Consider the following 25538-nt stretch of genomic DNA (forward strand, 5'->3'; position numbering starts at 1 on the left):
TTGAATTCTCAAAATTATGAGCAATAGCACCCAAGTGGAAAAGATACATGTCCTGGTTTCAGTTAGGACAGAGTTAGTTCTCCTCCTAGTGGCGGGTAGGTTGCTATGTTTTGGCTTAGGAAGTGTGAAAGGATGTTCAGAAGAGTGCTGATACCACCCCGATGTTTCAGTTGCTGCAGAGCAGTACTTACAAGAAGCCAAGGACCTTTCGGTGTCTCACTGTCCTACCAGCGATCAGAATCAGCGCACAGCAACAGCTGCGAGGGGACAGACTCAGGATGGCCGACCCCAACTGGCCAAAGAATTCTATGCCTTATGGCAACATGCTGCACCATGGATAGGGCGGGGCAGCCGGGCTGCTAGGGGTTACGCTGGGCACTGGTCAGTGGGTAGTGAGCAACTGCATTGTAAATCACTTGTTTTGTACACATTACTATTAGCAGTACTATTATCACCATCATCATCATTATTATTATTTTCCTGTCTTAATAAACTGTCTTTATCTCAACTCGCAGGCTTCACTTTCCCGTTTCCCTCCCCCATCCCAGAGAGGGAGGTGGGAGGGTTGGAGAAGGGCTGTGTGGTTTAACCCGGCCGGCAGCTAAACACCACAACACCACCTCAAAGGGGTTGGGGAAAAAAACACGTTTTTTTAGAAAAGCAGAAGACTTCCACTGAGAAGAGGGATTCTAGTTTTAAGGTACTGGTATGCCATCAGCATGCTCATAGGCCTCTGCTGATTTTAGCCGGAGGTTTATCAGGCCACAACTCACTGCACATGCTTTCTCTCTTGCTTTTCAATCTACAGATCGAACAGAGATTGAACATACAGAAATACAGTACCTTGAAAAGCGTCTTCTCTTGACATTTCCCCTCAGTATCGCCATACTTTCTTCAAAGCTGGAGACTGAAAACCGCAGGATGCTTTTTCTCATTGATCTTAAACAGTGTCCGGTGAAACATTCAATACTGGTAGAAGAATAACCCTAGGGAAAGAAGGAAATAAGAATATATTTATGCGAACCACATAGATTCAGATAAAGAAATTCTGCCTCATGCAAGTTTAATTAACCCTCCTGACTTGGTAGTGGGGCAACTAATGGCAGGCAGACACTGAAACGCTGCTGTGCTCAAGAAAAACCTGGGAAAAAAAAAAAAAAAAGCTTTCAAAACTGAAGCTTCCCTCTCCCCACCATTTTCTTGTGGATAACTTAAGCTTAATATCCTTGGCAAAAAGATACTGCAGCAAAACCTTTCACATAAACTTAGTGTTTCGTGAAAAACAACAACAACAAACTTTAAATTCAATTGGAATTTTTTTCAATAAATTCAATTGGAATTTACATTCAAAACTTTAAATTCAATTGAATTTAAATTAAAAAAACTAAACTAATTAATTTAAATTTAAAAAATTTAAATTCAATTGACTGTTCAGAGGAACAGTCAAGCTTGACATTATACATCCTAGAATTAAAATCTAGTTCGAGTTTTTCTCCCATCTCCAGACCTTGCGAAAGATGCTGATTAGGAGCTCTGTCAAAAAAAGTGTAAGGCTTGTTATATCAAAGCTTTGAACCCTTCTTACTGCCCTTGACCTTCTTCACATTGCTGCTCCTACAAAGGGTGAGTACTATCATTTTTAGTACGGGAGGGAAGCTGTGATATCCTTGAGTGGGGGGTCGTTCTGTTTACAAAATGAAGTTCCAGTAAGAGTACATCAAATGAACCAACTTTCTTTGAACTTTAATTCATCACTATATTGAATGAATGACCTCTGGATTTCTCTCTCCCATTTGGAAGTCAATTTGAAAACAAAATACCTCTGGCATAAAGAGCCAGGCATCAGAGACACCTGTTGCGCCTCAAGAACAGAGAAGGTATGAATGACAAGAGCAGCTGAATAAAATGCAACTTGCCATTAGAAATGGGTGTACTGGCATCTACAGGTGCCGCTGTCATCTCCTCATTTTCATGACTCTTCCTCTGGCTTGTCGTCTTCAGTAGCAGGGTTCTGCTGTGGTGACTTGGAGTTGTCGCATGGAGCACACGCTGGAGAGGTGCGACCTTGCAATAAAGAATAGATACCAAAGATCTTTGCCGTGCATTTTCAGTTACAAATGCAGAGACAAGTCTTCAAATCCTTAGCGTTAAAGCATGTACCTCTTTTCTCACGAGATTCTTTAATTTGTTCACAAAGTCGTCCAAACTCTGTATCCATTTCGTTCCTCGCCATTGAATATGCAGTGTCTTGCAAAACATAGGCGCTGTGACAATCTGAAATTTTACAGACTTTAACTGAATGTTGTCTACCAACCAATGAAACTGTTTTGATCACAGAAAAAATTGCTTTCTTCATAGGTTGGTTCCAAAAGGTTATCTCAGTGAATATTTTCAGCATAACAACATCGAAGTTAATTAAAACAAAAGCACTAGTTCCTTGGGAACACTTGTATCACAATTCCATACCCAAGTAGCAAAATGATAAAATATTTACAATGTGGTAAGAGATGTTCTCTGTGGATGTCCAAAATCATCTCATGCATCCGAAGTCTATTGTCCACACACAGCATTTATCCATCTATACATCTGACAGATATTTTAAACTAGGGCTAAAAAGCACATCCTCACCTGTAGATCTTTGATCCGGGTAGTACTCTGAGGCATTGTTACAGATTAGATCGATGTCCTTCAGATAGTCTCCTGCAGCGAGGTACTGGCGCGAGTCAATTTGAGTCAGAACTGTTGAAAGATCCATCGGCTCTTTAATCCTTGTGGCATAGTCAGGTACCTGCAGATCAAATACAAGCATTCAGGGGTTTTCTTAACCTTGCACACTGTCTACCAAAATTATTCTGAAAACTTTAAATAAACGACTTCCTAAAAACTCTGAACATTTGCGATGCATCAGAAGATGCTGAAATTAACCAGTTTGCTTCTCAAAAATGGAAGGGCTCTTTCAACTGGCATTAGAGCTGCTAGGAGAGGACAACAAGAAGTAGGGAGGTCAGAAGCACGTGCATGGTAGAGAAGAAACACTGAGGGTGGGAGATTCATTTCACTTTGCTTCAGAAAATCACAACAGTGAAAGCTGAGCAAGCCATCCGACATTTTCTTTGTTGTCGACATTGAGGAAAAGGTGCATGAATTGCACCTGTGAAGTACCTATTGCAGGCATCTACTTTAGAATGAGATAACTGGGCCGAGAGGTGCTGATTTCTTCCCTCAGACCAGAAGAGGAGCCTAATGACTAGTTCAGATGAGGACATATATATTTGTCTAGATTTTTCACAGCTCAAGAACCTAGGAGAAAAGGGGAAGAAAAGCCAGTGGATGCCCACATGAAGAGGACTTTTGCTGATCCGCAGGTATATTCAAGTTACATCTGTCTTTGAAATACACGCCCCTAGTTTAGGCTTATCTAATAAATTAAGGAGAAAAAGGGATATAAGCAGCCAATTGGAGGAAAAAGAAAACACACTGCACTTATGATTGATTCCTATTGAGGAGTTCCAGATGAAACAGAGAACAGGACCTCAAAACTTATTTTTACAAACTGCTGCTCCTATTCCTGTTCCCACAGGAACTGACAGTCCAAGAAAGGGCTTTAGACTTCATTCAAGTAGTCCTGTAAATACTGTTTGTAATTATAAGGAAAGATCCGTGCTTTTCAGTGCTGTGACATGCCTACGTATCAAAGCCTTTTCACGAGCAAACTGTGTTGGCATTTGGACTGGCTTTTTAGAACGAAAACAGGGCTTTCAGCGAATAATCCCATAAGAGACATTTGAGAGTCAGCAAAATGACATATGACAAATTACTGACAGAAAATGACCACCAAAGCAAATCCCAAAGAGCTAGTAACTTCGATAGGAAAGTTTTAGATGTACTTCTTATATCCTCCTCACCTCTTTTCTTTACAGGAGGCTTAGCCACTTCATTTAGAATTAGGTCCTCAAAAAAAGCTGCTCTCTCTGCCCTACCAGACAATTCAATATTGCACACTTCTCCAAATTCCTTATTAAATAATTTTGGGATCTAAAGCAGAAGGAGGAAAGACATTTCAGATTTAAGGCCACAAAAACTCATATTCTATTCCAAAAAGACGAGTACCTTTTCAAATTAATAATAACCTGAAGAACACAAACTGAAAAAAGTTATCTTCCTGGCCTTAAAAGGCTACATTTTCACAGGCTGGCACGGCAAATTCAAATATCGCCTTTAAGAATCACCTGTAGAATTAAAGCTCGCTGAAGGGATTGTACGCTACACTGATAAAGTAATGGCTTTCACCACATCCAACAGCGCCTCCTTTGTATTTACTTGCCTTGCTGCATCCTTTACTTAGAACCTTTATGGCTATAGAGGGAAGAGAAAGGCTTCAGCAGACAAGTGAGGGCTTTTTGCTGAGTTTTTATTTCTCTACCAAAAGGTGTCTGAAGTAGCTAGTACCTCTACGTCTTCCTCCATGTTCAAGTTCTAGTATTAAAAGGTAGGTAAGGAATTTCACTACTTATTTTAGAAGGAATTTACAACCTGTACAAAAACTTCTGTGGGAACTCAAGCACTTTCAAAGCAGTTGATAATAAACACCTCTAGGTTAGACCCGTTCTCTTCCCCCAATAACTGAGACAAAATAATCAGAATGAGAACAGTGTGGTCCTGTTTTGGGCACCTTCCCTTAATGTAAACTCTCAGAAGTCAATGAAGTCCTGCATGTACTTTTACTACAGTTTATTTAGGACTACAACTAGAATTCGATTCCAAAGTTACTTTAGCAGAAATTGGAACTCAGCTTTCCAGCTTGGAATGCTTTGGCCTATCTGAAGAAAGAAACTGATTTTTTATTTTTTTTAATCAAAGTGTTTCAATTCTCTACTAAATTGCATTATTAGCAGTTTACCCACCATAGCATGGAATGGCAGACTGTCAGAAAAAATCTCTTCAGTAAAGACATCCTCTTGTCATTTCAAGCACTGCATATTCTTGACTGAACCACTTTGTAGCCACCGGAATTATTGTATTAATTTATTATTTGCATGCATGAGAAAGGGGTGAAAGTCACTTGCTTGACTCAGAAAAAACCTTAAGCAGATGCTTTCACAGTATTCTTTTTCTCTAAGCAAATTTTAAGTGATTTGTTAGGGTGCCTGAGTAATAACAGCATGCATTTAACAAAGCACAGCATTTTGATGCTGAAAGCATTCATAAATCACAAGACACTGAAGAAATAGTAAGAAAAGTATTGACAAATACCTCTTCTGGGAGATCTGAGTGACATACATCAGACGTAGCAAGCAGCAAAACTGGCGAAAATGCTGGAATGTTATGTAGTAGAGTTAGAAAAGTAAGTTTCAAGGCAGGTCCAGCGTTGTCCCACCATAAATGGATATCTGGGACATAAATTATGCTTGGTGCTGTCTTCTGAGCATTTCGGATCAGCTACCGAAAAGGAAAGCTTGGGTAAGAAAACTAAAACACGTAGAATAACCTGTTAATACATAGCTACATAGCCATCGGACTGCCCCATGAAATGAAACTACGTGAACAGAGTGGCAAGCATCCTTTCACATAAGGAATTTCTCTGTGCACCCTTTCAGATTATCAGTATTCGGAGAACTCTAGTCAGAAGATGGGAAGGATATATTCAGGCAGTGGCTAGACACCGTAGCTGTATGGCCACAGCCACAATCATCGCATAACAAAGAAAGGAAATGTCCCTCTTATGGGACACATCAGTATTCAGTCATGTAACATGTCTGTCCTTACTTGTATGGCTCTCAAACGTTTCCACTAAAGGTAAAAATATTTTGAGGTAGTGATGCCAAACAATAAAATGGATTTCCTGCCTAAACGTAAAAACACCAAATCTGTTCATTTTTTCTAGTTAAAACCACATCAGCGTGCAAATGAAGTGTTTTGTGAATGTTAATGCTTTTATTGCACATACTGCAACAGCACAAGTTGTGTATGTCCGTGTGAAAACAAAATAAACAGAAGCCCCAAACCTTGGTTGCCTTACTAATATAATTTAAAAGAAGGCTACAAAAAGTAGCCGACATGCAGTCTGGTACAGAGCCATCTACTGGGAGCACACAGTCTTAGGAGGCAATGAAAACTACTTTCTGGATCCCAGTGACATGAGCAGCATTTCTTTCCACAAAGAGATGTTTATTAGCAACACCGCCCAGCTTCCTGAGCTGCTAGCAACATCCTCACTGTGAAATTGGGCATGGAAAATGTGGACATGTACAACATCCAGATTGTCTGTGGTTTTGTCTAAAAGAAAAGGGGATTTTCAGACAGAAGCAAACATCCCAGCACATTAAAACAAGGCCACCTCCATTACCAATGAATTTTGCTCACCTTACTTGCAACTCGATTGATCCTTTACATACAGTCAGTGAATCCGATGAGAATAAAAAGGTACGTGTCCGCAGATTTCTTCTGGCAGTGCAACGTTTGTAAGCAGAACAGAAAGGTCCAGGGTGTGAACGGGAAACTTCTCCAAAGCGTGCAACACCGCGGGTGCCACGTAAGAAACCTGGCCGTACCCTTCTTTTCCTACTATTAGCGGACGGGGCCGGCATGATGTTGGTTCGCAGAAAGCACTCCTAGAACAAGAGTTAAGAAAACAAGTTTATAAATGAGGTGCTGAATAGACAGACACACAGATGTTCCAAGTACTTTTCCTATAGACTTTCTTTTCCCTCCCCAAATAATCCAAATGGCAGTGGTATATTAAATACATGTAAGATTTCCAGTTAAGTTATTCAGTCATCCCAAATGTTTCATCTTCTTCCCTTGTGTTTCCTATTCTTTACTAAACCAAGACTGCAAATTAATATCCCTGCAATCTTGCTTTACTACTAGGAAATAAATTTGCTAGGAGCATTTGTTTCCCCACTACAATCAGGCTGTACCTTTGCTGGCTTAAATCAAAGATGCTAGAGACTTAGCCTTGCTCTGAAGCACAGAAAATCTTCTGGACAGCACAGCAATAGAAACTGAGAAAAATAACTGATCCAGCTGCAACAACATGATCTAACTTTCCAACTGTGGGCTTGCATGACTTCCATACTAAAATACCAAAAGATTAACACAACTTGGTGGCTTAACAAATAAAGACACCGTTCAAATTTTTCTCAAGGTGTTTTAACAAGCCATTTCTCAGTTTTCTTTCTGCTACATAATTCACTACTGGTTTAACAATCCTGGAAAACACAAGGGCAAAAGGTGGCAACACAAACCCATAAAGTTGGCGTATTTTTAGCTAAAAGGACAGACAGGACATTTATGTGGTCTTGAGTCTTTCAAAGAACACCATGGATTAAGTCAACGTGTTCTGGTAGTCTACGGATCACTTTGGCTTAGGAAGAGAAGCCTGCGCTTTTCAATTTAGTTATTCAGAGCAACTTCATTACTACTTTAGTCCCTTCACCCTTTCTTCTTGTGAATACCAAGCACCTCTTCAACACACAAACTTGATGTTACCCCTTCGTCTACCACCCCTCGCACTTTTAACAGCTGGAACTGTTTAAAAGACTCAGCAGACCTGAGAATTTAAACGTAACAGGGATCTATCTTTCTTTACCTGCTGAAACAGAGGCGTTTTTTCTCTGGTCCGTCAGGCATTCCATCTTTTAATTCATCTCCAGAAACCAAGGATGCATCGTCATCACTGTCGAACATATCATCTTGTAAAATACGATTGAAATGCTCTGAAAGGCAAAAGAGGTTTGTTAACTTTCCTGAATAGCCTTTGTCTCTTTCTCTTACATTAATACAGCTTCTAAATAAGTGCCAAAACCCTTTCTTCATTTGAGAGCACACACTGAAAGCTATTTCCTAGAGTTCATCCCACCACAGATTTAAGGAGATGGCACAAGGCCCTACAAAGCTGTACTAAGTCCCACTGATGTGGTATCACTGATGTGATAAGGTATGCTACTCTTGGTGATTTTTTTCTCCCCCTTGGAATAAAGGAGATTACGAACAATTTCTGCAGTTGCTAAATAACTAAAAAAAAAAAAAAAAAAAAAAGAACATTTCTTTCTGGAGGAGGTTCCCACAATGAAAGCACGGTGATAAAGGATGTGATGGTCACAGAATTCCATTCGTCTAGTAAGTATTAATGCTAATTGATCTCACGTGCACATGTATAGTATGATCCACAAACATTTAAATTAGGAGACTGGTTAAAAATGATGATAGCTAAAACAATATTTAGCTTAGACCAGTTATACTTGTATCCTGGTCCTGACATTCTTCAGAAAGGAATTAGAAACATTGACCTAGAAATGCTTCCCCTCCAAAGATCTGAGTTTTGATTTTTGAAAGAAAAATAGGTGCCTTATACTTCAAACCTCAAGTCAACCTCTACAAATGCTAATTATCTTAGCTGCCATCAGAAGCAGGATGCTTCAGTAGAGAACGCATCGTCCTTTACTGTGTATTGAGTCATTCAGAGCTTCCATTTGGCATTTCAGTTTCGAATCCACAATAAAACCTATGCGTTATATTCCAGACATGCCCAAAAGAAAGACATGCACATGCAAAAAATAAAATTCTACCATCATTATGTCTGAAAGGTTTAAGTTGATTGCACAAACCACAAGTTTTTGCTTTAGAGGAATTATAAAGAAGTGGATGCTGTGGTTATATCTTGCTGTCGGTCCTCCTTTAGCGCAAGCTGTGCATACGGGAAGATCTTCTGCACAACTTGTAAAATATTCTCTACTGATCTTTTAAAAAGTGCCATGAAAATGGGTGATAGTGCTTGTCCGGGTGAAGCCAAGATCCTGTTTGATGCCGGAACAACCTTCTTCCTAGTGGTCATTCAAAACTGGGAAAAAAATAGTCTACCAAGTCGGCTTTTTTTGATTTGATAATAAATCTGCAGACTGTTAAGTCATCAAGCACTTCAAGACTGGTTGAAATAATCTCTACATTAATATAAAAGGAATTCCTCAAACACACTGCGGCCGCTTACCTTTAATATACTCGTTGGATGCCATGGAGCTGTATTTCTTGCTTTCGCCTGCGCTGGAAGGCTTCCTTTCCTTGTAAGGTTGTTTACTGCCCTCGCTTCTGCATTGCTCACATGAAGAGCCATCTGGAGGATGGCATTCTTCCTTCTTCTCCCACATTATCTTCTGGAAACAATGATCTAAGTGTTCCAAGGAGCCTTTCGCTTTCCTGGTGTTTCTCCTTTTTCTTCTTCTCCTTTTTCTTCTTCTTTTACGCTTGCGATTGGCATTGTCAAAGTGGAGCGCACAGAAACACAAATCGTGAAGTCTGAAAGAAACATGCAAGTTAAAAAGAGAAAAAAAAGATGTGGCACTTGTTGCCTATATGAAACTTGATTTATTTTACCACAGGTGATGATTTGCAGCATGTCAGCTATTTTGTGGTGCTATGTGCACACGCAACTTACTTTAGATGCAGCAAACTTAAGCCCTCAGATTGAAGGACCATAGGTCCTGGTTTGTACACAGATCATTAACAATGGCTAGCTCTGGAATAGGTGCAAGCAGAAAAAAACTTTTAACCTAATCCAGAATGGTGTACGGATGTGATTCGAATTATGTGGTCCAAAGCTCTGACACAATTCAACAATAGCTTTCACGTCTTCACTGATCAACCTAACAACATGATCCCCAGTCAGCTGATGCTATCTAAATAACTTAGAAACTACCAGAAAAAAAAAAAAGAGAGAAGAAAAAAAAAAGAGAAAAAAAAAAAAAAGGAAGACATGAGAAGCACCCAGAAAAGAATTAGGATAAAAAATGCAGAGTATGCTGGAATCCTTGCTTACTTAGAATCCTTCTCTCCATGTTTATCTTTAGACTTCTTTTTCTTCTAGAACTTGTGATATTTTTGCATTTTTTTCACCACCTAAAAGCTCCTTTTCTATCTTTCTGTCTTTCCTTTCTATTTCACTTTCACTACCTTCTGCACGGGTATATTTTCTTTTTCTGTTTCCTTCTGTTTCATTTTTCTGGCGACAGTTCTCCAAATGAGCTGACACAGGTGGAAGCGCATGTCTTTCACGAGAATGTCTTCCGGAATGTTGCTGAAGTACTGAGCAACGATGCAAGTCTGCTCGGGGTGTGCTAAAGCGACGTACATCTTCCTCTCTCAAGAGGGAACCGTGAGGCCATCCGCTTTTGTAATGATAACGCTTATGTGACCTGCTGTAGTTAAGTTGCAGTCGATTTGTCAAGGGCTGCATCTCCGTGAGAGAACTTTCTCTCTCTACTGTCTCCTGTCGCATGAGGTGAATAGTAATCGTTCTAATAGCTACATCTTTCCCATCTCCGTGCTTCATCTCGATAGTATCTTTCTCTGCTCCAACTTCTTTCCCCTTTGGATCGGTAATATCTATTGCTACCTTGTTCTGATCTTCCTCCACTGCCAGATCTGTACTTTGAATATTTGACTGCTCGTCTGCCATTCTCAGGGCTGTTTCTTTCAGCAGGGAAAGCTCTGCACCTGCTTCCCTCCCAGTACTCCTGCTTGTGACGCTTTTGCTCAACAACTTCCATGCTCTGAGAGCACCTCCTCTTGCTGGAAGGACCTGCTTTTGGACTCTCCTTCTCTTCAGTAGGAGCACGTTCCCTCTTGCTTTGGTAACGCCCTTTGTCAGTGGTTTTAGTCTCGTCCTTTGTATCTTGGCATCTCTCTGTAATAGCTGAGGAGGAAAGGTTTTTAGAGCTACATTCAGTGTCAGACTTGAAAGAGGAAGTTTGCCACAATTTCTCACCAGGCTCACAAGACTCTTTGCCGGACAAAACGTTTTCTTTTGAAATGAGGTCACGCTCTTTTGATCGTCTTGGTTTCTCCTTCTCTCCACCGTCATCACATTGGTACTGTGCGAGGTATTCATCATTCCCAGCAGATTTCGGAGGGTCCGCGACACTGCACAAAATAAGATCACATTTCTCACTTCTGCTGAAGGACGTGAATATTAAGAGGAAAACCTTCCAAAGTCAAACAAACAAAAACCTCCGGACTACAGAACACTCGCAAAGATATGCCATTTAGAAACCTCTCCGGTGATTAGGACACCTTCTCCAGCTCCCAGAGAAAGTGTTTTTTCCCCTCTTGCTTCTGAAGCCATTGCACTAAAAAAGCAAACGCATCTCTCTCCCTCCACATGCTGCTCTGAATAAGAGCCAGAATATTCAAAACCACCCTATTTGTTCTCCCCACAGAGCTGAAAAAAACACCAGTTGAAACAGAGTTTTCTACCTCTCTCCCAAGAATTTACATTCACATACCCTATGACTGAAAAAATACAAGGCGGGACTGAGGAGGAACAGCCAGTGCTGGAAATGAAAAAAAGCAGCCCGTTTCTTCAGAGTCTTAAGCCTATGCTACTAGGAAAAAAACAAAACAAAACAAAACAAGAGGAGAGGAAAACAACAGCGGGAAATTTACCTATTCTCCACGTGTTCAATTGCAAAGCCTCCTCTGGAGGATCAACAGCTGTGAATTCAGCGTGCTTAGGAGAAATCAGATCTACATCTGAACCACAACTCTTTCAGTAGTATCACTAACTTATGTGTTGCCTTCAGGGGGCAGTGGCGACCTGGTTCAGGAACGGCACGGCGACCAACCCCAGGCCGCTCGGTCCATCGGCTCACAGACACCAACGTGCTGGATGGCAAATGGCGTTTATTGTCGAGTCACATGGGGTTATATACCCGAGGCCCATAGCGCCTCTTCCGCTTGCTTACATCACAGCCCACACGCTACTGTCCATCAAGGGACGGGCTCCACCTTTCCGTACAGCACGACATCTTCCGGCCGCCAGACCCTAACTACCCACATTTCCCCCCTCCCTATGCACAACCAAATTAGCTAAAATATAACAATCTTAAGACGTAGACATCATAACTTAAATAAAAAACATAAGGCACAATAACCAGGAGAAAACTAGGAGGTAACTGGTAACCCTGAGTAAATACACTCTTAAAGTAGCTGTTGGTGTTCTACCAACATAATGTAAACTTTCTCTAACCAGCTTTTAACAAACAACACAAGCTTATTTAGTATACAAGGTCCAAAGATAAGATCACACAACGGCATCGCAGCCCCCCACCCACGGAGGTCGCTTCGCTGTTGTCTGGATTCTGCCAGTGTGGAACTCTCAGGCTTAGACAGGACGCTTGCTGACTTATTGTCTTCTCTTGTCACCGGGGTATACAGATTACGGGGGTGTCCGATGATCCGTTCCTGTGAACAGAAACTCAGTTTTCATTAGTTTTATTCTGAGTCGCGGTCGGGTCAATGCGCCGAACTGGTGCCAGCGCCCAAGCCACTGTGATCTGGCAAACAGTAGGCGAGTTGATCTTTCCTTGAGGCAGCATTTTCCACTGGAAGTTGGAGCGTTGCCATGGGCCCACAGGCCCTGGGCTTGCGCCTGGGGGGTGATCACTGTTGGGTCCATACCCATTAGGCACTGCAGGCTAGCATACAGTTGTCCTCCCATTCTTGTTTAAAAATGATCATCCCCCCCCCCGTCAAAGATCAGTCGACAAGTTTGTTTTATATCAAACAGGAGCATATTGTCTCCCCCGAAAACACCATCTATGAGGGTGGAGATCATTGCAGAATGAAGCCCTTTATCCGCAATGGCTTTAACAACCGCTTGTACATCCCATATTGTAAGGACTATAAATCTCGAAACTGGACATTGGAATTCATTATAAAGATACAACAAATGGGAGAATTAGCAACAACCAGCTCTTGCAATTAAGAAACATGCCAATTCAGCAGATTCCTGACCAAAGGTGAAAAGTACACTGTGAGGAAGACTCGGGGTCTTCCTCCCAAAGACCCCTGCCCACGTCCCAAAGACCCCTGCCCACAATTCTTGGAAGGCTCTGCGCAGGCGCAAGGTGCCAAAAGACTAATTGGCATGAGAAGCGAGGGAAGGCGGGGATAGGTAATGCATATGTATAGGTGCTTGTAGAATATTGATAGATTGATTGTATAAATTCAAGACTGCTTTCTGCTTTGAGTATGCACGATAGGTGGAGAGAACCCCGTGCATCCAGCGCTGCAATAAAGAATATACCACTTAAAGGAATTTCGGCTTCGATCTTTGAATCACTCCTGCCCTGTCCCGTGCAAATTACCTAAAGCGAGAAGCCGTGGGCCCCTTCCCAAGGTCAGTCTCCCACGAAGACTGGGAGCCTGTCTTAAGAAACTGGCAGAAACTGGTCCTGCGGATGGACAAGAGCCAAGGAGCAACTGAGTCTGCGCAGAGACAAGAGGTCAAGGAGCAGTGACGAGGAAGAGTCACCAGCCTTCATCCCCACGACCCCCGACGACCACCACCAAGACACACTGCGCAAGCGCAGATGGGAGGAGTTTCCAGCAATGACTGCTTGGGACTCATTTTAAGACGAAGCGGGGACAGGCTATGAATAGGTACGGGCGCGTTGTGAAACTTCAGGCCTACGTAACTCTTTGCTGCAGATAAGCAAGGCAAGTTGCCACGTCGGGTGCGCACGTCTTTGGTGGGACTATCCCCCGCTCTGCCCTGCGCTGAATAAACATTCGTACTTTACAATCCTACTGACTGGGGAGTCAATGGGGACGCCTTGGGGGGTCTCATTTGGGGCCGGGGTCACTGGTAAAGGTCAAGAAGAGGTCAGGGGCCGGGGGTCAGGCTCGCAGAGCGGGACCAGGCCCCGTCTCCATGGCGACCGCTCTGCTCCGGCCCCCACAATGCGCCCCGCGCCGCTGCCCACTCAGAATCGGGTCCGGCTGTGATTGACAGCGGAGAGGCGTGACCGCAGAAGGGCCGAAGGGGCGGGACCGCAGGAGGCTCCTCCACGAATCGGATCGCGGGGGCCCCGGCGAGGGGCGGGCCGCGCGGTCCAATGGGATCGGCGTCCGGGCCGCGCCTCGGGGCGAGCTCAGCCAATAGCGGCCGACGCGGATGGCGGCCAATAGCAGCGCTTCGTGGGCGGGCCGAAGGGGCCGGCGGGGCCCAATGGGCGGCGGGCGCCGCGCGGCTGCGCACTGAGCGCCCGGGCGGCGGAGCGGTGCCGCGGGCGGAGGGCGGCCGCCATGGAGCAGGGCTACGGCGGTAAGTGCGGGGCCGGCCCCGGCCCGCGGCGCCTCCCTGGCCGTCCCGCCGCCTCCCCGGCCGGGCTCGGGCGTTTGGCGGCGGCTTCAGCGGCCGCTTCGGGGCAGGGAGATGTTGGGCCCGCCTCCCGTGAGGGGGCGCCGCAGCCTATTGGCCGAGCGGCGCGTCGTTCAGCGGAGGGAGCCCGCCGATTGGCGGGCGCAGCTGTGAGGCGCCGGGAGGTGGGGGCGGCCGAGGGGGGAGGGAGAGGCCTGGGGGGGGTGGGGAGGGGGAGGGACATGACGGCGGGGGGGGGGTGTCTGGTGCTACCCCTCATCCTCTCCTTTTCCCGGTCGACCCCCCGGTTCCTGTCCGGTTGGCGGAAATGGAGCCGGGCCATTTCTGAAGACGCCACAAAATGGCGGCCGCGCGGCCCCGCCCCCTGCCCCTGGCGCCCGGTATCCCCTTCCCCCCCCCTTAAACCAGCCCCCTCTTGCCCCCCTCCCCCTCTTGCCCTCCCCCTTTTTGCCCCCATCCGTCTGCCCTTCCCCTCATACCCCCTCTTTTTACCCTACCACTTGTACCCTATTTCCTCCTTTCCTCCTCCCCCCCTTTTTACCCTTTCCTTTTACCCCCCACCCCACCAGGGGTATCCAGCCAGTCCCGTTTTTTTAGGGGGGAGCCTCTCGGCTGGAGGGGAGGGCAGCCCAACACAGCTTCTCTTACTGTTTTTCTGGATGAATCGGAAGAGGTAATGAAGAGCATCCAAAGCCTCCCATCGTAGCTGCCTATTCTCGCAAGTGTGGCAAAGGAGGAGCCATCCCACCAACTGCCCCAGGAGTGTGAGAGGGGAGACCCATGGCCAGCAGCAGGACCAAAGCCTCAAGGGGCTCAGGGCTGTGCGGGGCTCAGGGAGGAGGATGCAGCACTGCGGGGCCTCGGTCCCTGCCATGGGGACTGCCTTCCACCTTCCAGAAGCCCCGAGGCTTGGCGAGCAGTGGCCCCGTGGGATACGGGGCTGCCAGAAGACCTCAGTGGGCAGCCCCCGGTTCCCCCAAGGGAGGCGGGCACCCTTCCTGCCCTGTGCTGCCTGTGCGTGGCACTGCAGTAGGGCCTGTCCGTTCCGGAGTGGATGCTGAATTCCCTCCGGGTGAGGAAGCGCCCCTGGGAACACTGCTCTTGGCAAGTGGCAGACCTGCAAGATGTCCTGCAGCTCACTGAAGCCGGAGACGGGAGAATTCCTGATGAATAGCTCCAGCATGTGGTCCATGGCATCCAGGGTCTGCAAGGACAACAAAGGGATGGCAGTGGATCTCCAGTCCCTCTCCCTCTGCCAGGATCTGCACAGATCTCAGCACAGAGCAGCCAGGGACCAACCCAGAGGGATGGATGTTCCAAGAGCTCTCCCAGAGCATACCTCCAAGTAGCTGACACGGCTCGGGCCCTCCAAATGCTCGTGTGAAGGAAGCAAGAAGATGCTATTGAAGCACACGAGCAGGATGCTCTTCTTGCCCTCCAGCACTGACTTGACATAGCTGCAAAGAAAGCAAGGGGCCTTGTTGTCACGGTGCTGGGAGCAGGGCCTCAGGGCCTCAGGGAGGAGGACGCAGCACTGCGGGGCCTCGGTCCCTGCCATGGGGGCTGCCTTCCACCTTCCAGAAGCCCCGAGGCTTGGCGAGCAGCGGCCCCGCGGCCGGCACTGCCAGGCTGCTGCCTAGACAGGGGAAGCCTGGAAGCTGGGCCCAGGGCCAGAGCAGGGGCTGGGCACGTACCTCAAGTGGCGAAGTGCAAGCATGGCTTGCTGCTGCACCGCTGTGTGCAGAACGTCCAAGGGCTCGTCTTCCAGCAGCACCTGCACAGCACAACCGGGATGGCACCGGGCATCGGGCGGCACAGCTCGGCAGCGCCAGCAGAGCTGGTCCAGGTCAGAAGGGCCGGTGGAGCCCCAGTGCCCCCAGCCAGCTGTGGCACCCAGAGGGCCGCCCTGCCACCTCCCTGCTGCTGAGCTCTCCGCTGGCGGGGCTTCTCAATGGCCCCAAGGCCGTCGGGGGCAGCTGAGTGTCCACGCAGCGCTTGCCCCCGCCAAAGCCCTCGAGAGTCCCGTCCCCACAGCCTGCCCTTGCACCCCTCCCAGAGCCACCAGGGGGTGTCCCCTCACCTTAATATGCTCTGCCAGCTGGTATTTGCTGCAGAAGGCATCGAGGCCGCTCCACAGGCCGCAGTTTCTGGCGGTTCTGCAGACGCTGATGACGCTCCTTAGGAACTTCATCTTCAGGTCTTTATCCTGGCAGCCGGGTGGCAGAGAGACCAACGGGGAGTGTGAGAGGGGAGACCCATGGCCGGCAGCAGGACCAAAGCCTCGAGGGGCTCAGGGCTGTGCGGGGCTCCTGGAGGGCGGCAGCTCTGCCTCGCCAGCAGCCCGCCAGCATCCTGGCAGCAGAGCTGCGCGACCCTCAGGAGACACAGGCACAGCCACCATGGCAAGGCCACACCTACCTGTTGCGTGCTGCTGACGAAGGACAGAATGCTGTGCAAGCTCTCCGCTTCTTTCTTGTAGACAGCTAAGCTGTCAGCTTCTAAGAAGGCAGGAGAAGAAGGAGGGTTGTAGAAGTTGCCCCCTTAATTAATTTTCAGAGAGCATTGCGTTAATAATAGAAAGGAATTTATTGAGTAAGCAACAGCAAGGAAAACAGCGCTGGGCGGCCGGGGAGTCTCGGCTCCGCCAACGGCGCGCATCTCACCCCCGCCAGGGTCCCTTTTTATATTTTGGTAATTCCGGGATTACGCAGCACATCTGGTATATTCTGCGACTGCGCGCACTGTTGCTAGGGGGTCGTCTCTGTCCCTCTGGTGGTCGTGAAGATGAAGGCCATAGTCTTCCTCGGCGTTGTGGTTCACCTTGTTTTTTGTTTTTTTTGGTCATGTTGGGCCAGCGTGAGACAGGAAGGCAGGATGGTGATACACTAGTTTAACAACTTATCAGGAGATGGTTACATGAGCTTTGCAGCAGTGGTTTTTTAACAAAAGAGGCTACTGAGATGCAGAAGGAGAGAAGGGGAGGGGGTTCTCTATTTTGTTACATTAAGCAAAAGAATTTTCATAGTGTCTAGCAAAGCATTATACAGCTCCTTACTTCAGCAGGGAGTTTTCACAACTCCCGTTCCTCAAACAGAACTCCTTGTTTTTATAATACAAAAGACAATGAACAAACATTTATTGTGTATTACACTGCGGATGGACAAGAGCCAAGGAGCAACTGAGTCTGCGCAGAGACAAGAGGTCAAGGAGCAGTGACGAGGAAGAGTCACCAGCCTTCATCCCCACGACCCCCAACGACCACCACCAAGACACACTGCGCAAGCGCAGATGGGAGGAGTTTCCAGCAATGACTGCTTGGGACTCATTTTAAGACGAAGCGGGGACAGGCTATGAATAGGTACGGGCGCGTTGTGAAACTTCAGGCCTACGTAACTCTTTGCTGCAGATAAGCAAGGCAAGTTGCCACGTCGGGTGCGCACGTCTTTGGTGGGACTATCCCCCGCTCTGCCCTGCGCTGAATAAACATTCGTACTTTACAATCCTACTGACTGGGGAGTCAATGGGGACGCCTTGGGGGGTCTCATTTGGGGCCGGGGTCACTGGTAAAGGTCAAGAAGAGGTCAGGGGCCGGGGGTCAGGCTCGCAGAGCGGGACCAGGCCCCGTCTCCATGGCGACCGCTCTGCTCCGGCCCCCACAATGCGCCCCGCGCCGCTGCCCACTCAGAATCGGGTCCGGCTGTGATTGACAGCGGAGAGGCGTGACCACAGAAGGGCCGAAGGGGCGGGACCGCAGGAGGCTCCTCCACGAATCGGATCGCGGGGGCCCCGGCGAGGGGCGGGCCGCGCGGTCCAATGGGACCCCCCCCCGCTCGGGGGCAGGAGGTGGAAGAGGGTGGATGGGGGGGGAAGGTGCTTTTGGTTTCTTTCCTTTGTTTCTCACTTCTCTATTATCCTATATATATATAGGATAATAAAAAGAGAGCTACATATATAGAACAAAAATATCAAATAAAAGTACTTAAATATATTTAAGAAAGGTCAAATAAACGAATTTATTTAAAATATCTTAAAATACGTATATATGAAATTTTATATACCTATATGAGATACTATTTACTAAATTGCTTACAAATAACAGAACAGTGTGCAACAAAAGCCTCTGGAGAGTAAAAAGTATGTTGAAGACTACGTGTCGGACCAGAAGGCTGAGATTTCTTTCTTAATTTCCTAGTAAGAAAAAAAAAGACAAAATTATGACTCAAACTACTATCACTGATCCGGGGCACAATCAAATGCAAACACGTCCCCTATTCATTCATAAGTGAAGGATTGAGACCAAAAACACAACTTCATGATGAAAGCGCCCAAGTGGACTAAATAATTAAGTAAACAGGTACAACTTTGGAAATGAAAGGTTTGGTTATAGAACTAACTACTTGGTGGTATCATTCTGACCATATATATCCAGTACCAGATTTGCCCTCCATGGAACAAGGCAGTGTCTCCACATATCACTCTTTTGTTCAAGTTGTCATTTTTTTTTTCCCTATAAAGTTGGACTTTGCCATGGTAGCACTAATGTTGAATTTAAGTTCTCACCTCTGTATTTAGCAATTTGAAGAGGAACTCTCTGTCAAAGCGTCCTGGTCTTCGTAAAGCAGGATCTATAGAATCCAGTCTGTTGGTAGCTCCGATTACCACAATCTCCCCTCTGTTATCTATGCTGTCCATAAGCGTCAGAAGAGTTGAAACAATGGAACTAATAGAAAAATATAGGTTTTACTTACCGGTTCAGTAAATTTTGTTCCATTCCACATGACTTTCTTCCATGAGTAGTCATAATGGACAAGCTTTTTAAGGACAAGACTCATTTTAAGACATAAAAAATAGGTAAGTTAACACAGACCACTTGCTGATATCAGGCTTAGTAAATTGGTTTCAACTATAGTTTAGAATCACCTGTTTTGGCATTGAGTTACAAGTTTTCAGGATAAATTAACGTGTTCACAGTAAATTAAACAGGTCATCATCCTTTTTTTTTTTTTTCATTCCCCAAAGATCAAGCAGATTTTATGTAGGTGCAAAACTGTAATACCTATGAATGTCAGAATTGCATGGAAGTGCACTTAGAACAGTTGCAGAAATCTAGACTCAGGCCAATCTTTATCACAAAACTTTGTCATAGCCAGAACCTAGAAATCCCTACCCAACCACTAGCACATTGTAATCTCTTCACAGACCAAGCATTAGGAATCACCAACCCCATAACACAGTACTTTTCCCACACTGATGTATTCTTTCCCTAAGACTAAGATTGCAGTCACCAAGCAGATACCTCAGTGAGAATCTATACCAGCCTTACCACATTAGGGAAAGCACACCAAAACCAAGTTAAATATATTAGAAGCCACAAACTTGCTGGACACAAAGTTTAATCAAGATGTTTTAGCTGGGGTGCGTTTCATTTCTTAGGGGTAAGGCTATGCTGCAGTCTGCAGAGTGTGAAGTTTATTGGTCAAATAAATTGATTAGTACTCAGTTCTGTGGTGATGCAGGTCCGCTGCTCCAATCAGGCATGCCAAGTTCAATGAGACCAGACATCTCAGCACTACTACTCCAATTTCCAAGCTCTGTTCGGGTCTCTGAGACTGCTTGATCTCAGCATATTGACCGTGCAATTAGTGTTAAACTAAAAATGAAACTCTACAATGAAAGTGTATAACTGAGTATCAAGTATCCATTGTCTATGAATTCAAACTTGTTTATATTTTACATTTTCTTTGAAAGCTATACCTCCATCCTGTATGTATATGGAAAACAATCTAAGTACAGCTTCAGCTACCTTAGCGACGTTTAAGTAAAAACAGGAATTCAAAATACTTGTTAGAATCTGCAATGCAGAAGGCAGTGCTGTGCAAGTGCTACGGGTTATAAGTTTTGCTACCAGCTTGCCTTGAGGGATGGAACAACTAGGAATATATATATGAAATTTTTAGTTGACATAAGATACGGATATTGAAAAAGCTTCTGAATTCCCCTACAAGCATAAGGCTTAAGATTCCTAGAAAACCGATTTTTTAAACACCAGTTTAATAAGGCCAACAAATGATTAATATTTGCTATAACAGTTGAAAGTTATGCATTTTAGCTAACACCAAAGTTCTGTTTTCCAGGCAGGCTAGAAATTATGGTCAAAGTATGGAACAAAATCGTCATCAGGTATAGAACTAAAGTGTTTTGAACTAGTTTCTTACTCAGCTTCAAACATTTTTGCTAAGGAATGTTGCAGTTTGAAGACATACTGAAGACATGTTTTCCATATAATTGAGAGGCTGCCTGTGAGAATTCACACACTGGTAAACATCATGAAATCACAGGCATCATAGGCCAGTTGAAACAGGAACTAATCTGGTGAGTTAGCACCTAGGGGTCTCACTAAAGGAAAAGAGCCACAAAGACACCTCTCATACTATCATTTAAGAAATGTAAACAAGATCAGGGGAAGAAGAGGTTTACCAGCTAGTTCATGCCAGTCAATTTGGAGTATTTCTGGCTTTAGTCAAACTAGCACAACTGGCAGAAAGCAATCAGAAAACAGGCAGATGTGAAGGAAAACAGAACTGTCTCCTCCACACTGACCTATAAATAAGCTTTGTGTGAAACAAAAAAGAACGTGGTTGAACAACATAGTCATATTAATAAAAAACAAGAATGATACCAAAAGATCAAATGGGGATTCAAAACTAAGATTAAAGTTTTCCATATTTCTGAATGCCTGAGTTCATCTTGGCATGGACAGGGAGAAGTGCAAGAATGCTGGCCATTTCCCTCTCATGGAAGCTTGGTTTGACAATTAGTCTTCTTTTTTATTTTATTTATCCCGCAAAGAACGCATCAAAACCTGTGCCATCATATCATCTTCATCAGCATCATAATCCTATGAACAAAGGGTACAGAAATTCTTTTACTGCCAGGGCCATATTGGTTAACACAACACAAAACCAGCTGTCTCCTCCTCTGACTTAACAGTAATTCAACTTCTCGCATTATACCATCTGCAAGGACTACATTTTACAGTAGTGGCTACATAAAAAAAGCTGGGTTTTAAGAGTCATCAGGCTCACGTATTCCAAGGATGAAGAAACACGTACCACAAAAGTATCGTATGAAAACCAGTGTCGTCTCTGAAGGTGTTCCATGAAGTTAGCACTCCTGTAATTTGGATCTCCCCACGGCATCGAGGCACAAATTGGGCAAACCACTTGTTTTGCATCCATGCTGTGCAATGTTTTTCAGTGCTCAACTAGTCCTTCTTGATCAAAGCTTTTCTTGCTGCAATATGGACAAGGAAAGGTGAAGCGATTGGGGAAGTTCCTGGTGTTGTGGAGTGGTTCTTTAGTCACAGCTTTCACACCTTCCATGATATAGTTCTGGTACTTTGAACAAGAAGCTGTGTGGCTGCGCATCTTTGAGAGAAACATCTTTTTGTTGCAGCCATTACAAGTGCTTTCTGTCGCTTCGAACTGCTTTTCCAAGTCCAGAGCCCTGCTGCCAGGCGCCAGGGTGCTGCGGCAGACACCACAGACTGGCTTTTTGAGCTTGAGGCACTCCTGCAGGCATGGTGTGCAAAACACGTGTCCGCAGGGGACGCGCATGGGGCTGTCGAACACCTCGAGGCACACGGGGCAGGTGAGGCGCGCCAGCGGGTCGGGCCGCTCGAGGCCGCGGGCGGAGGGTGCGCAGGATGCCGAGGATCCGCCACCGCCCCCTGCCACCGCCATCTCGCCGGCAGCCGCCGCACGGCCACGGCCCTGGCGCACGCTTCGTTGGGTTAGAAACTGGCTGGATAGCCGGGCCCAAAGAGTCGTGGTAAATGGAGTCAAGTCCAGTTGGAGGCCAGTCACTAGTGGCGTCCCCCAGGGCTCAGTGCTGGGGCCGGTCCTCTTTAATATCTTCATCGATGATCTGGATGAGGGCATTGAGTGCACCCTCAGTAAGTTTGCAGATGACACCAAGTTAGGTGCGTGTGTCGATCTGCTCGAGGGTAGGAAAGCTCTGCAGGAGGATCTGGATAGGCTGCACCGATGGGCTGAGGTCAACTGCATGAAGTTCAACAAGGCCAAGTGCCGGGTCCTGCACCTGGGGCGCAATAACCCCAAGCAGAGCTACAGGCTGGGAGATGAGTGGTTGGAGAGCTGCCTGGCAGAGAAGGTCCTGGGAGTGATGGTGGATAGTCGGCTGAATATGAGCCAGCGGTGTGCTCAGGTGGCCAAGAAGGCCAACAGCATCCTGGCTTGTATCAGAAACAGTGTGACCAGCAGGGCTAGGGAGGTTATTGGCCCCCCTGGACTCGGCTCTGGTGACACCGCACCTCGAGTACTGTGTTCAGTTTTGGGCTCCTCGCTACAAGAAGGACATCGAGGGACTTGAGCGGGTGCAGAGAAGGGCGACGAAGCTGGTGAGGTGCCTGGAGAACAAGTCCTACGAGGAGCGGCTGAAGGAGCTGGGCTTGTTCAGCCTGGAGAACAGGAGGCTCAGGGGCGACCTTATTGCTCTCTACAGATACCTTAAAGGAGGCTGTAGTGAGGTGGGGGTTGGCCTGTTCTCCCACGTGACTGCTGACAGGACGAGGGGGAATGGGCTTAAGTTGCGCCAGGGGAGTTTTAGGTTAGATGTTAGGAAGAACTTCTTTACTGAAAGGGTTGTTAGACACTGGAACAGGCTGCCCAGGGAGGTGGTGGAGTCACCATCCCTGGAAGTCTTTAAAAGACGTTTAGATGTAGAGCTTAGGGATATGGTTTAGTGGGGACTGTTAGCGTTAGGTCAGAGGTTGGACTCGATGATCTTGAGGTCTCTTCCAACCTAGAAATTCTGTGATTCTGTGATTCTGTGAATGTGGTCTTGTTTACTGGAGTGCACAGGAGAGAGACCATCTATCTCGTCAAAGAAAATAATTGAAGGTCGCATCTGATAGGCCTAGCACAAAAACACAGAGTAAAACAGCATTATTTAAAGGAAAAATGCACAAAAACATCATGGTTGGAATGTCATCTAAACTAGATCTTTCATTTTAGCCTCTGGGACCTCTACTGATAGAGCTACTGGAGTATCTGGCATGACTAACAGAAGACAGTCTGTGTCAACCCACTGTATCCGGGTGACAGGAAGCAAATTGTTCCAGTAGTTCTTACAGCTGACATTCACAGCAGAAACACTGGCATTTCCATTTCAGTGGGAAAAAAAAAAACTAACAAAATACAAAAAAAAGAGCAAGTTCTACTTAAAAACGTTGACCACAGAAAATAATGGTTTCAACTCTGACAGAATACACTGTGCATTTCAACCTTACCTGTTCAAATAACACACGAAGTTGGCGTTCTGATTCCCCCATGTATTTTCTCATGCAGTCTGAAGCATTTCTCATAAAAAATGATATTTTCCTGTCACTTCGACTATATTCACTGGCAAGTGCACGAGCAACTAGTGTTTTCCCTGTTCCTGGGGGGCCATAAAATAGACAGCCTCTGCAATAAAAATGATCCAGATAGGAAAAAAAACATCATGATGAGTACCTCCTACAACCATCGTCTCTAGAACAAACTCATCCTTCCTAACCAAAACACATCATGTACAAGACAGCAGTAATAGCTGAAGTGTGGGTAGAGGCAGAACAGATAGAAGTTCTGCGTTTTTACAACGTTTCACAAGAAAATTCATTTTTTTCACCCAAAGAAATGAATAAGGGGGTAACTCAAACGTATAAAACCTTCAAAAGAGAGCATACTGTCCCAGAAGGACACTTCCAAAACTGCTGACAAACAGGGTGATTACAGCAAACCGGAGCCAAACGGGCAAACTTCAGCACAGAATCTGAGAATGGGCTGAATGGTGAATCACCAGTTCATTCTTCAGCAATAAACTGCATATTCTTGCTTTCACAATATGCAGAATCTGTTAGTAAAGCATTTAATGCTCCTTTCAAAAGCATTAAGTTACTGGGTTTGGTCTCTCAGACCATCTATTGCTGATGGCAAGTGAGGAAGCCTAAAGCCGGAAGGAAAAGCGATGCCTTAGCACTCAGAGGAAAAAAAAAAAAAAAAGAAAGCAAAAGTAGGCAGGAAAAACAACTGGGCTTCCAGGCAACATATTACAATTGACTTCCACTAGATAATCCCTTCTTGCTTACAAACTAATCAAGCTGACTTGTACATAAAACTGAGAACAAAACCACTCCAACCCAACTAACCCAACTTTTTAAAAACACCAGATGGTAAAACTTAAAATTTTAAGACATTGCTTATATTTTTAACCTACAAATATTCTTGATTCTATCCGTTTTTAAGAAACCACTTTTTGCTACTACTAAAACAAATGTTCACCGCTGCCAAAAATGTTGAAGCATGGAAGCATATTGATACCTTAATTGAACTTTCTCCTGAAAACAGCTGACTTAAGATTTATCACTGAGTTACCTTGGGGGCTGAATATTGAACCGCTGAAAAACTTCTGGATACAGGAAGGGAAAAATCACCATCTCTTTCAAAGCTGCGATGTGTTCGGAAAGACCACCCACGTTCTCAAATCCAATCTAAAGAGAAATTCAACACAACAGAGTTTGTATGTTAAAGAAAGCAGCAATCTAGATCAAGGTTTCATCAGAAATTATCTCAGCACAATGGAAACATTCTGGGCAATTTTTGAAGTTGCTTTAGAGAAAACCATCAACAAAGGTAGTTGTAGATGGCACACTGAGATCTTTCATAATCACTGGAAACACTCACTGACATGATGATTAGTTTACGACTTACCACACTATTTGCATTGCATCTCCCTGACTTCTTCCAACTTTCTTTTGATCCCTCTGAACTCTCTTTAGGTCCCGTTTCTGACGTTTCACTCGAAAAGTCCTGATTTGAATTAAGGAGAAGTTATAGGGCTTCTTTTTCTTTAAGATGCAGCTCGAAGATTTGTTTTTCGTAATAATGCCAAGCAAATGTAGAAGACATTAATTAATATATAGAAGACCTAATTAATTGACATAAACTTACACAGTTACATTCAGATAAACTTAAACATGGCTAAATATTCATTGGAAGGAGGTTCATCCCTCCCCTATTCTCTAACGACAGCAACCTTCTTGGTTGCTCTCGCCATCCTCACTGCTCTCACCACCATCCTCCGTATCACACGTGCTAAGCAAGGGAGATGAGCAAGAGGGTGTAGAATCACTGATGTCATCTGCACGTCTCTGTCTGCAAGCAAGCATATAGACCAGAAAGTTAAAAAGAAAATAGAGCAGATACTAAGTAACACCAAAAATTAAGGGAATTCTATCTCAAAATTTACTCTGAGATCTATTTTCCAGTCCATTGTACTCCTTAGGAATCTGATTTCAAAGGCCATGACATGATTTTCCTCG

The 25538-nt window shown here is 45.4% G+C and overlaps 1 protein-coding gene and 1 pseudogene across 2 annotated transcripts; both read right to left on the bottom strand.

Moving 5' to 3' along the window:
- Nucleotides 1-15458: 15458 nt before the first annotated feature.
- LOC309889032 (ATPase family AAA domain-containing protein 2-like) lies at nucleotides 15459-25294 on the bottom strand (the record flags this gene model as incomplete). The annotated part of the gene is made up of 6 exons (XM_082781706.1): nucleotides 15459-18878; nucleotides 23007-23095; nucleotides 23469-23643; nucleotides 24592-24707; nucleotides 24928-25026; nucleotides 25289-25294. The coding sequence occupies 6 exons, from the start codon at nucleotides 25292-25294 to the stop codon at nucleotides 18707-18709; spliced, it is 657 nt and encodes a 218-aa protein (XP_082637832.1). The 3' UTR covers nucleotides 15459-18706.
- On the bottom strand, nucleotides 20778-22792 carry LOC309889085 (E3 ubiquitin-protein ligase RNF114-like; annotated as a pseudogene). Its single transcript has 2 exons — nucleotides 21271-22792; nucleotides 20778-21056 (listed from the first exon to the last, which is right to left on the bottom strand). The product of its transcript is annotated as an E3 ubiquitin-protein ligase RNF114-like (transcript).
- Nucleotides 25295-25538: the final 244 nt, after the last annotated feature.

This window comes from Aythya marila (assembly GCF_965140915.1).
Source record: "Aythya marila genome assembly, chromosome: 32".
NCBI lineage: Eukaryota > Metazoa > Chordata > Aves > Anseriformes > Anatidae > Aythya > Aythya marila.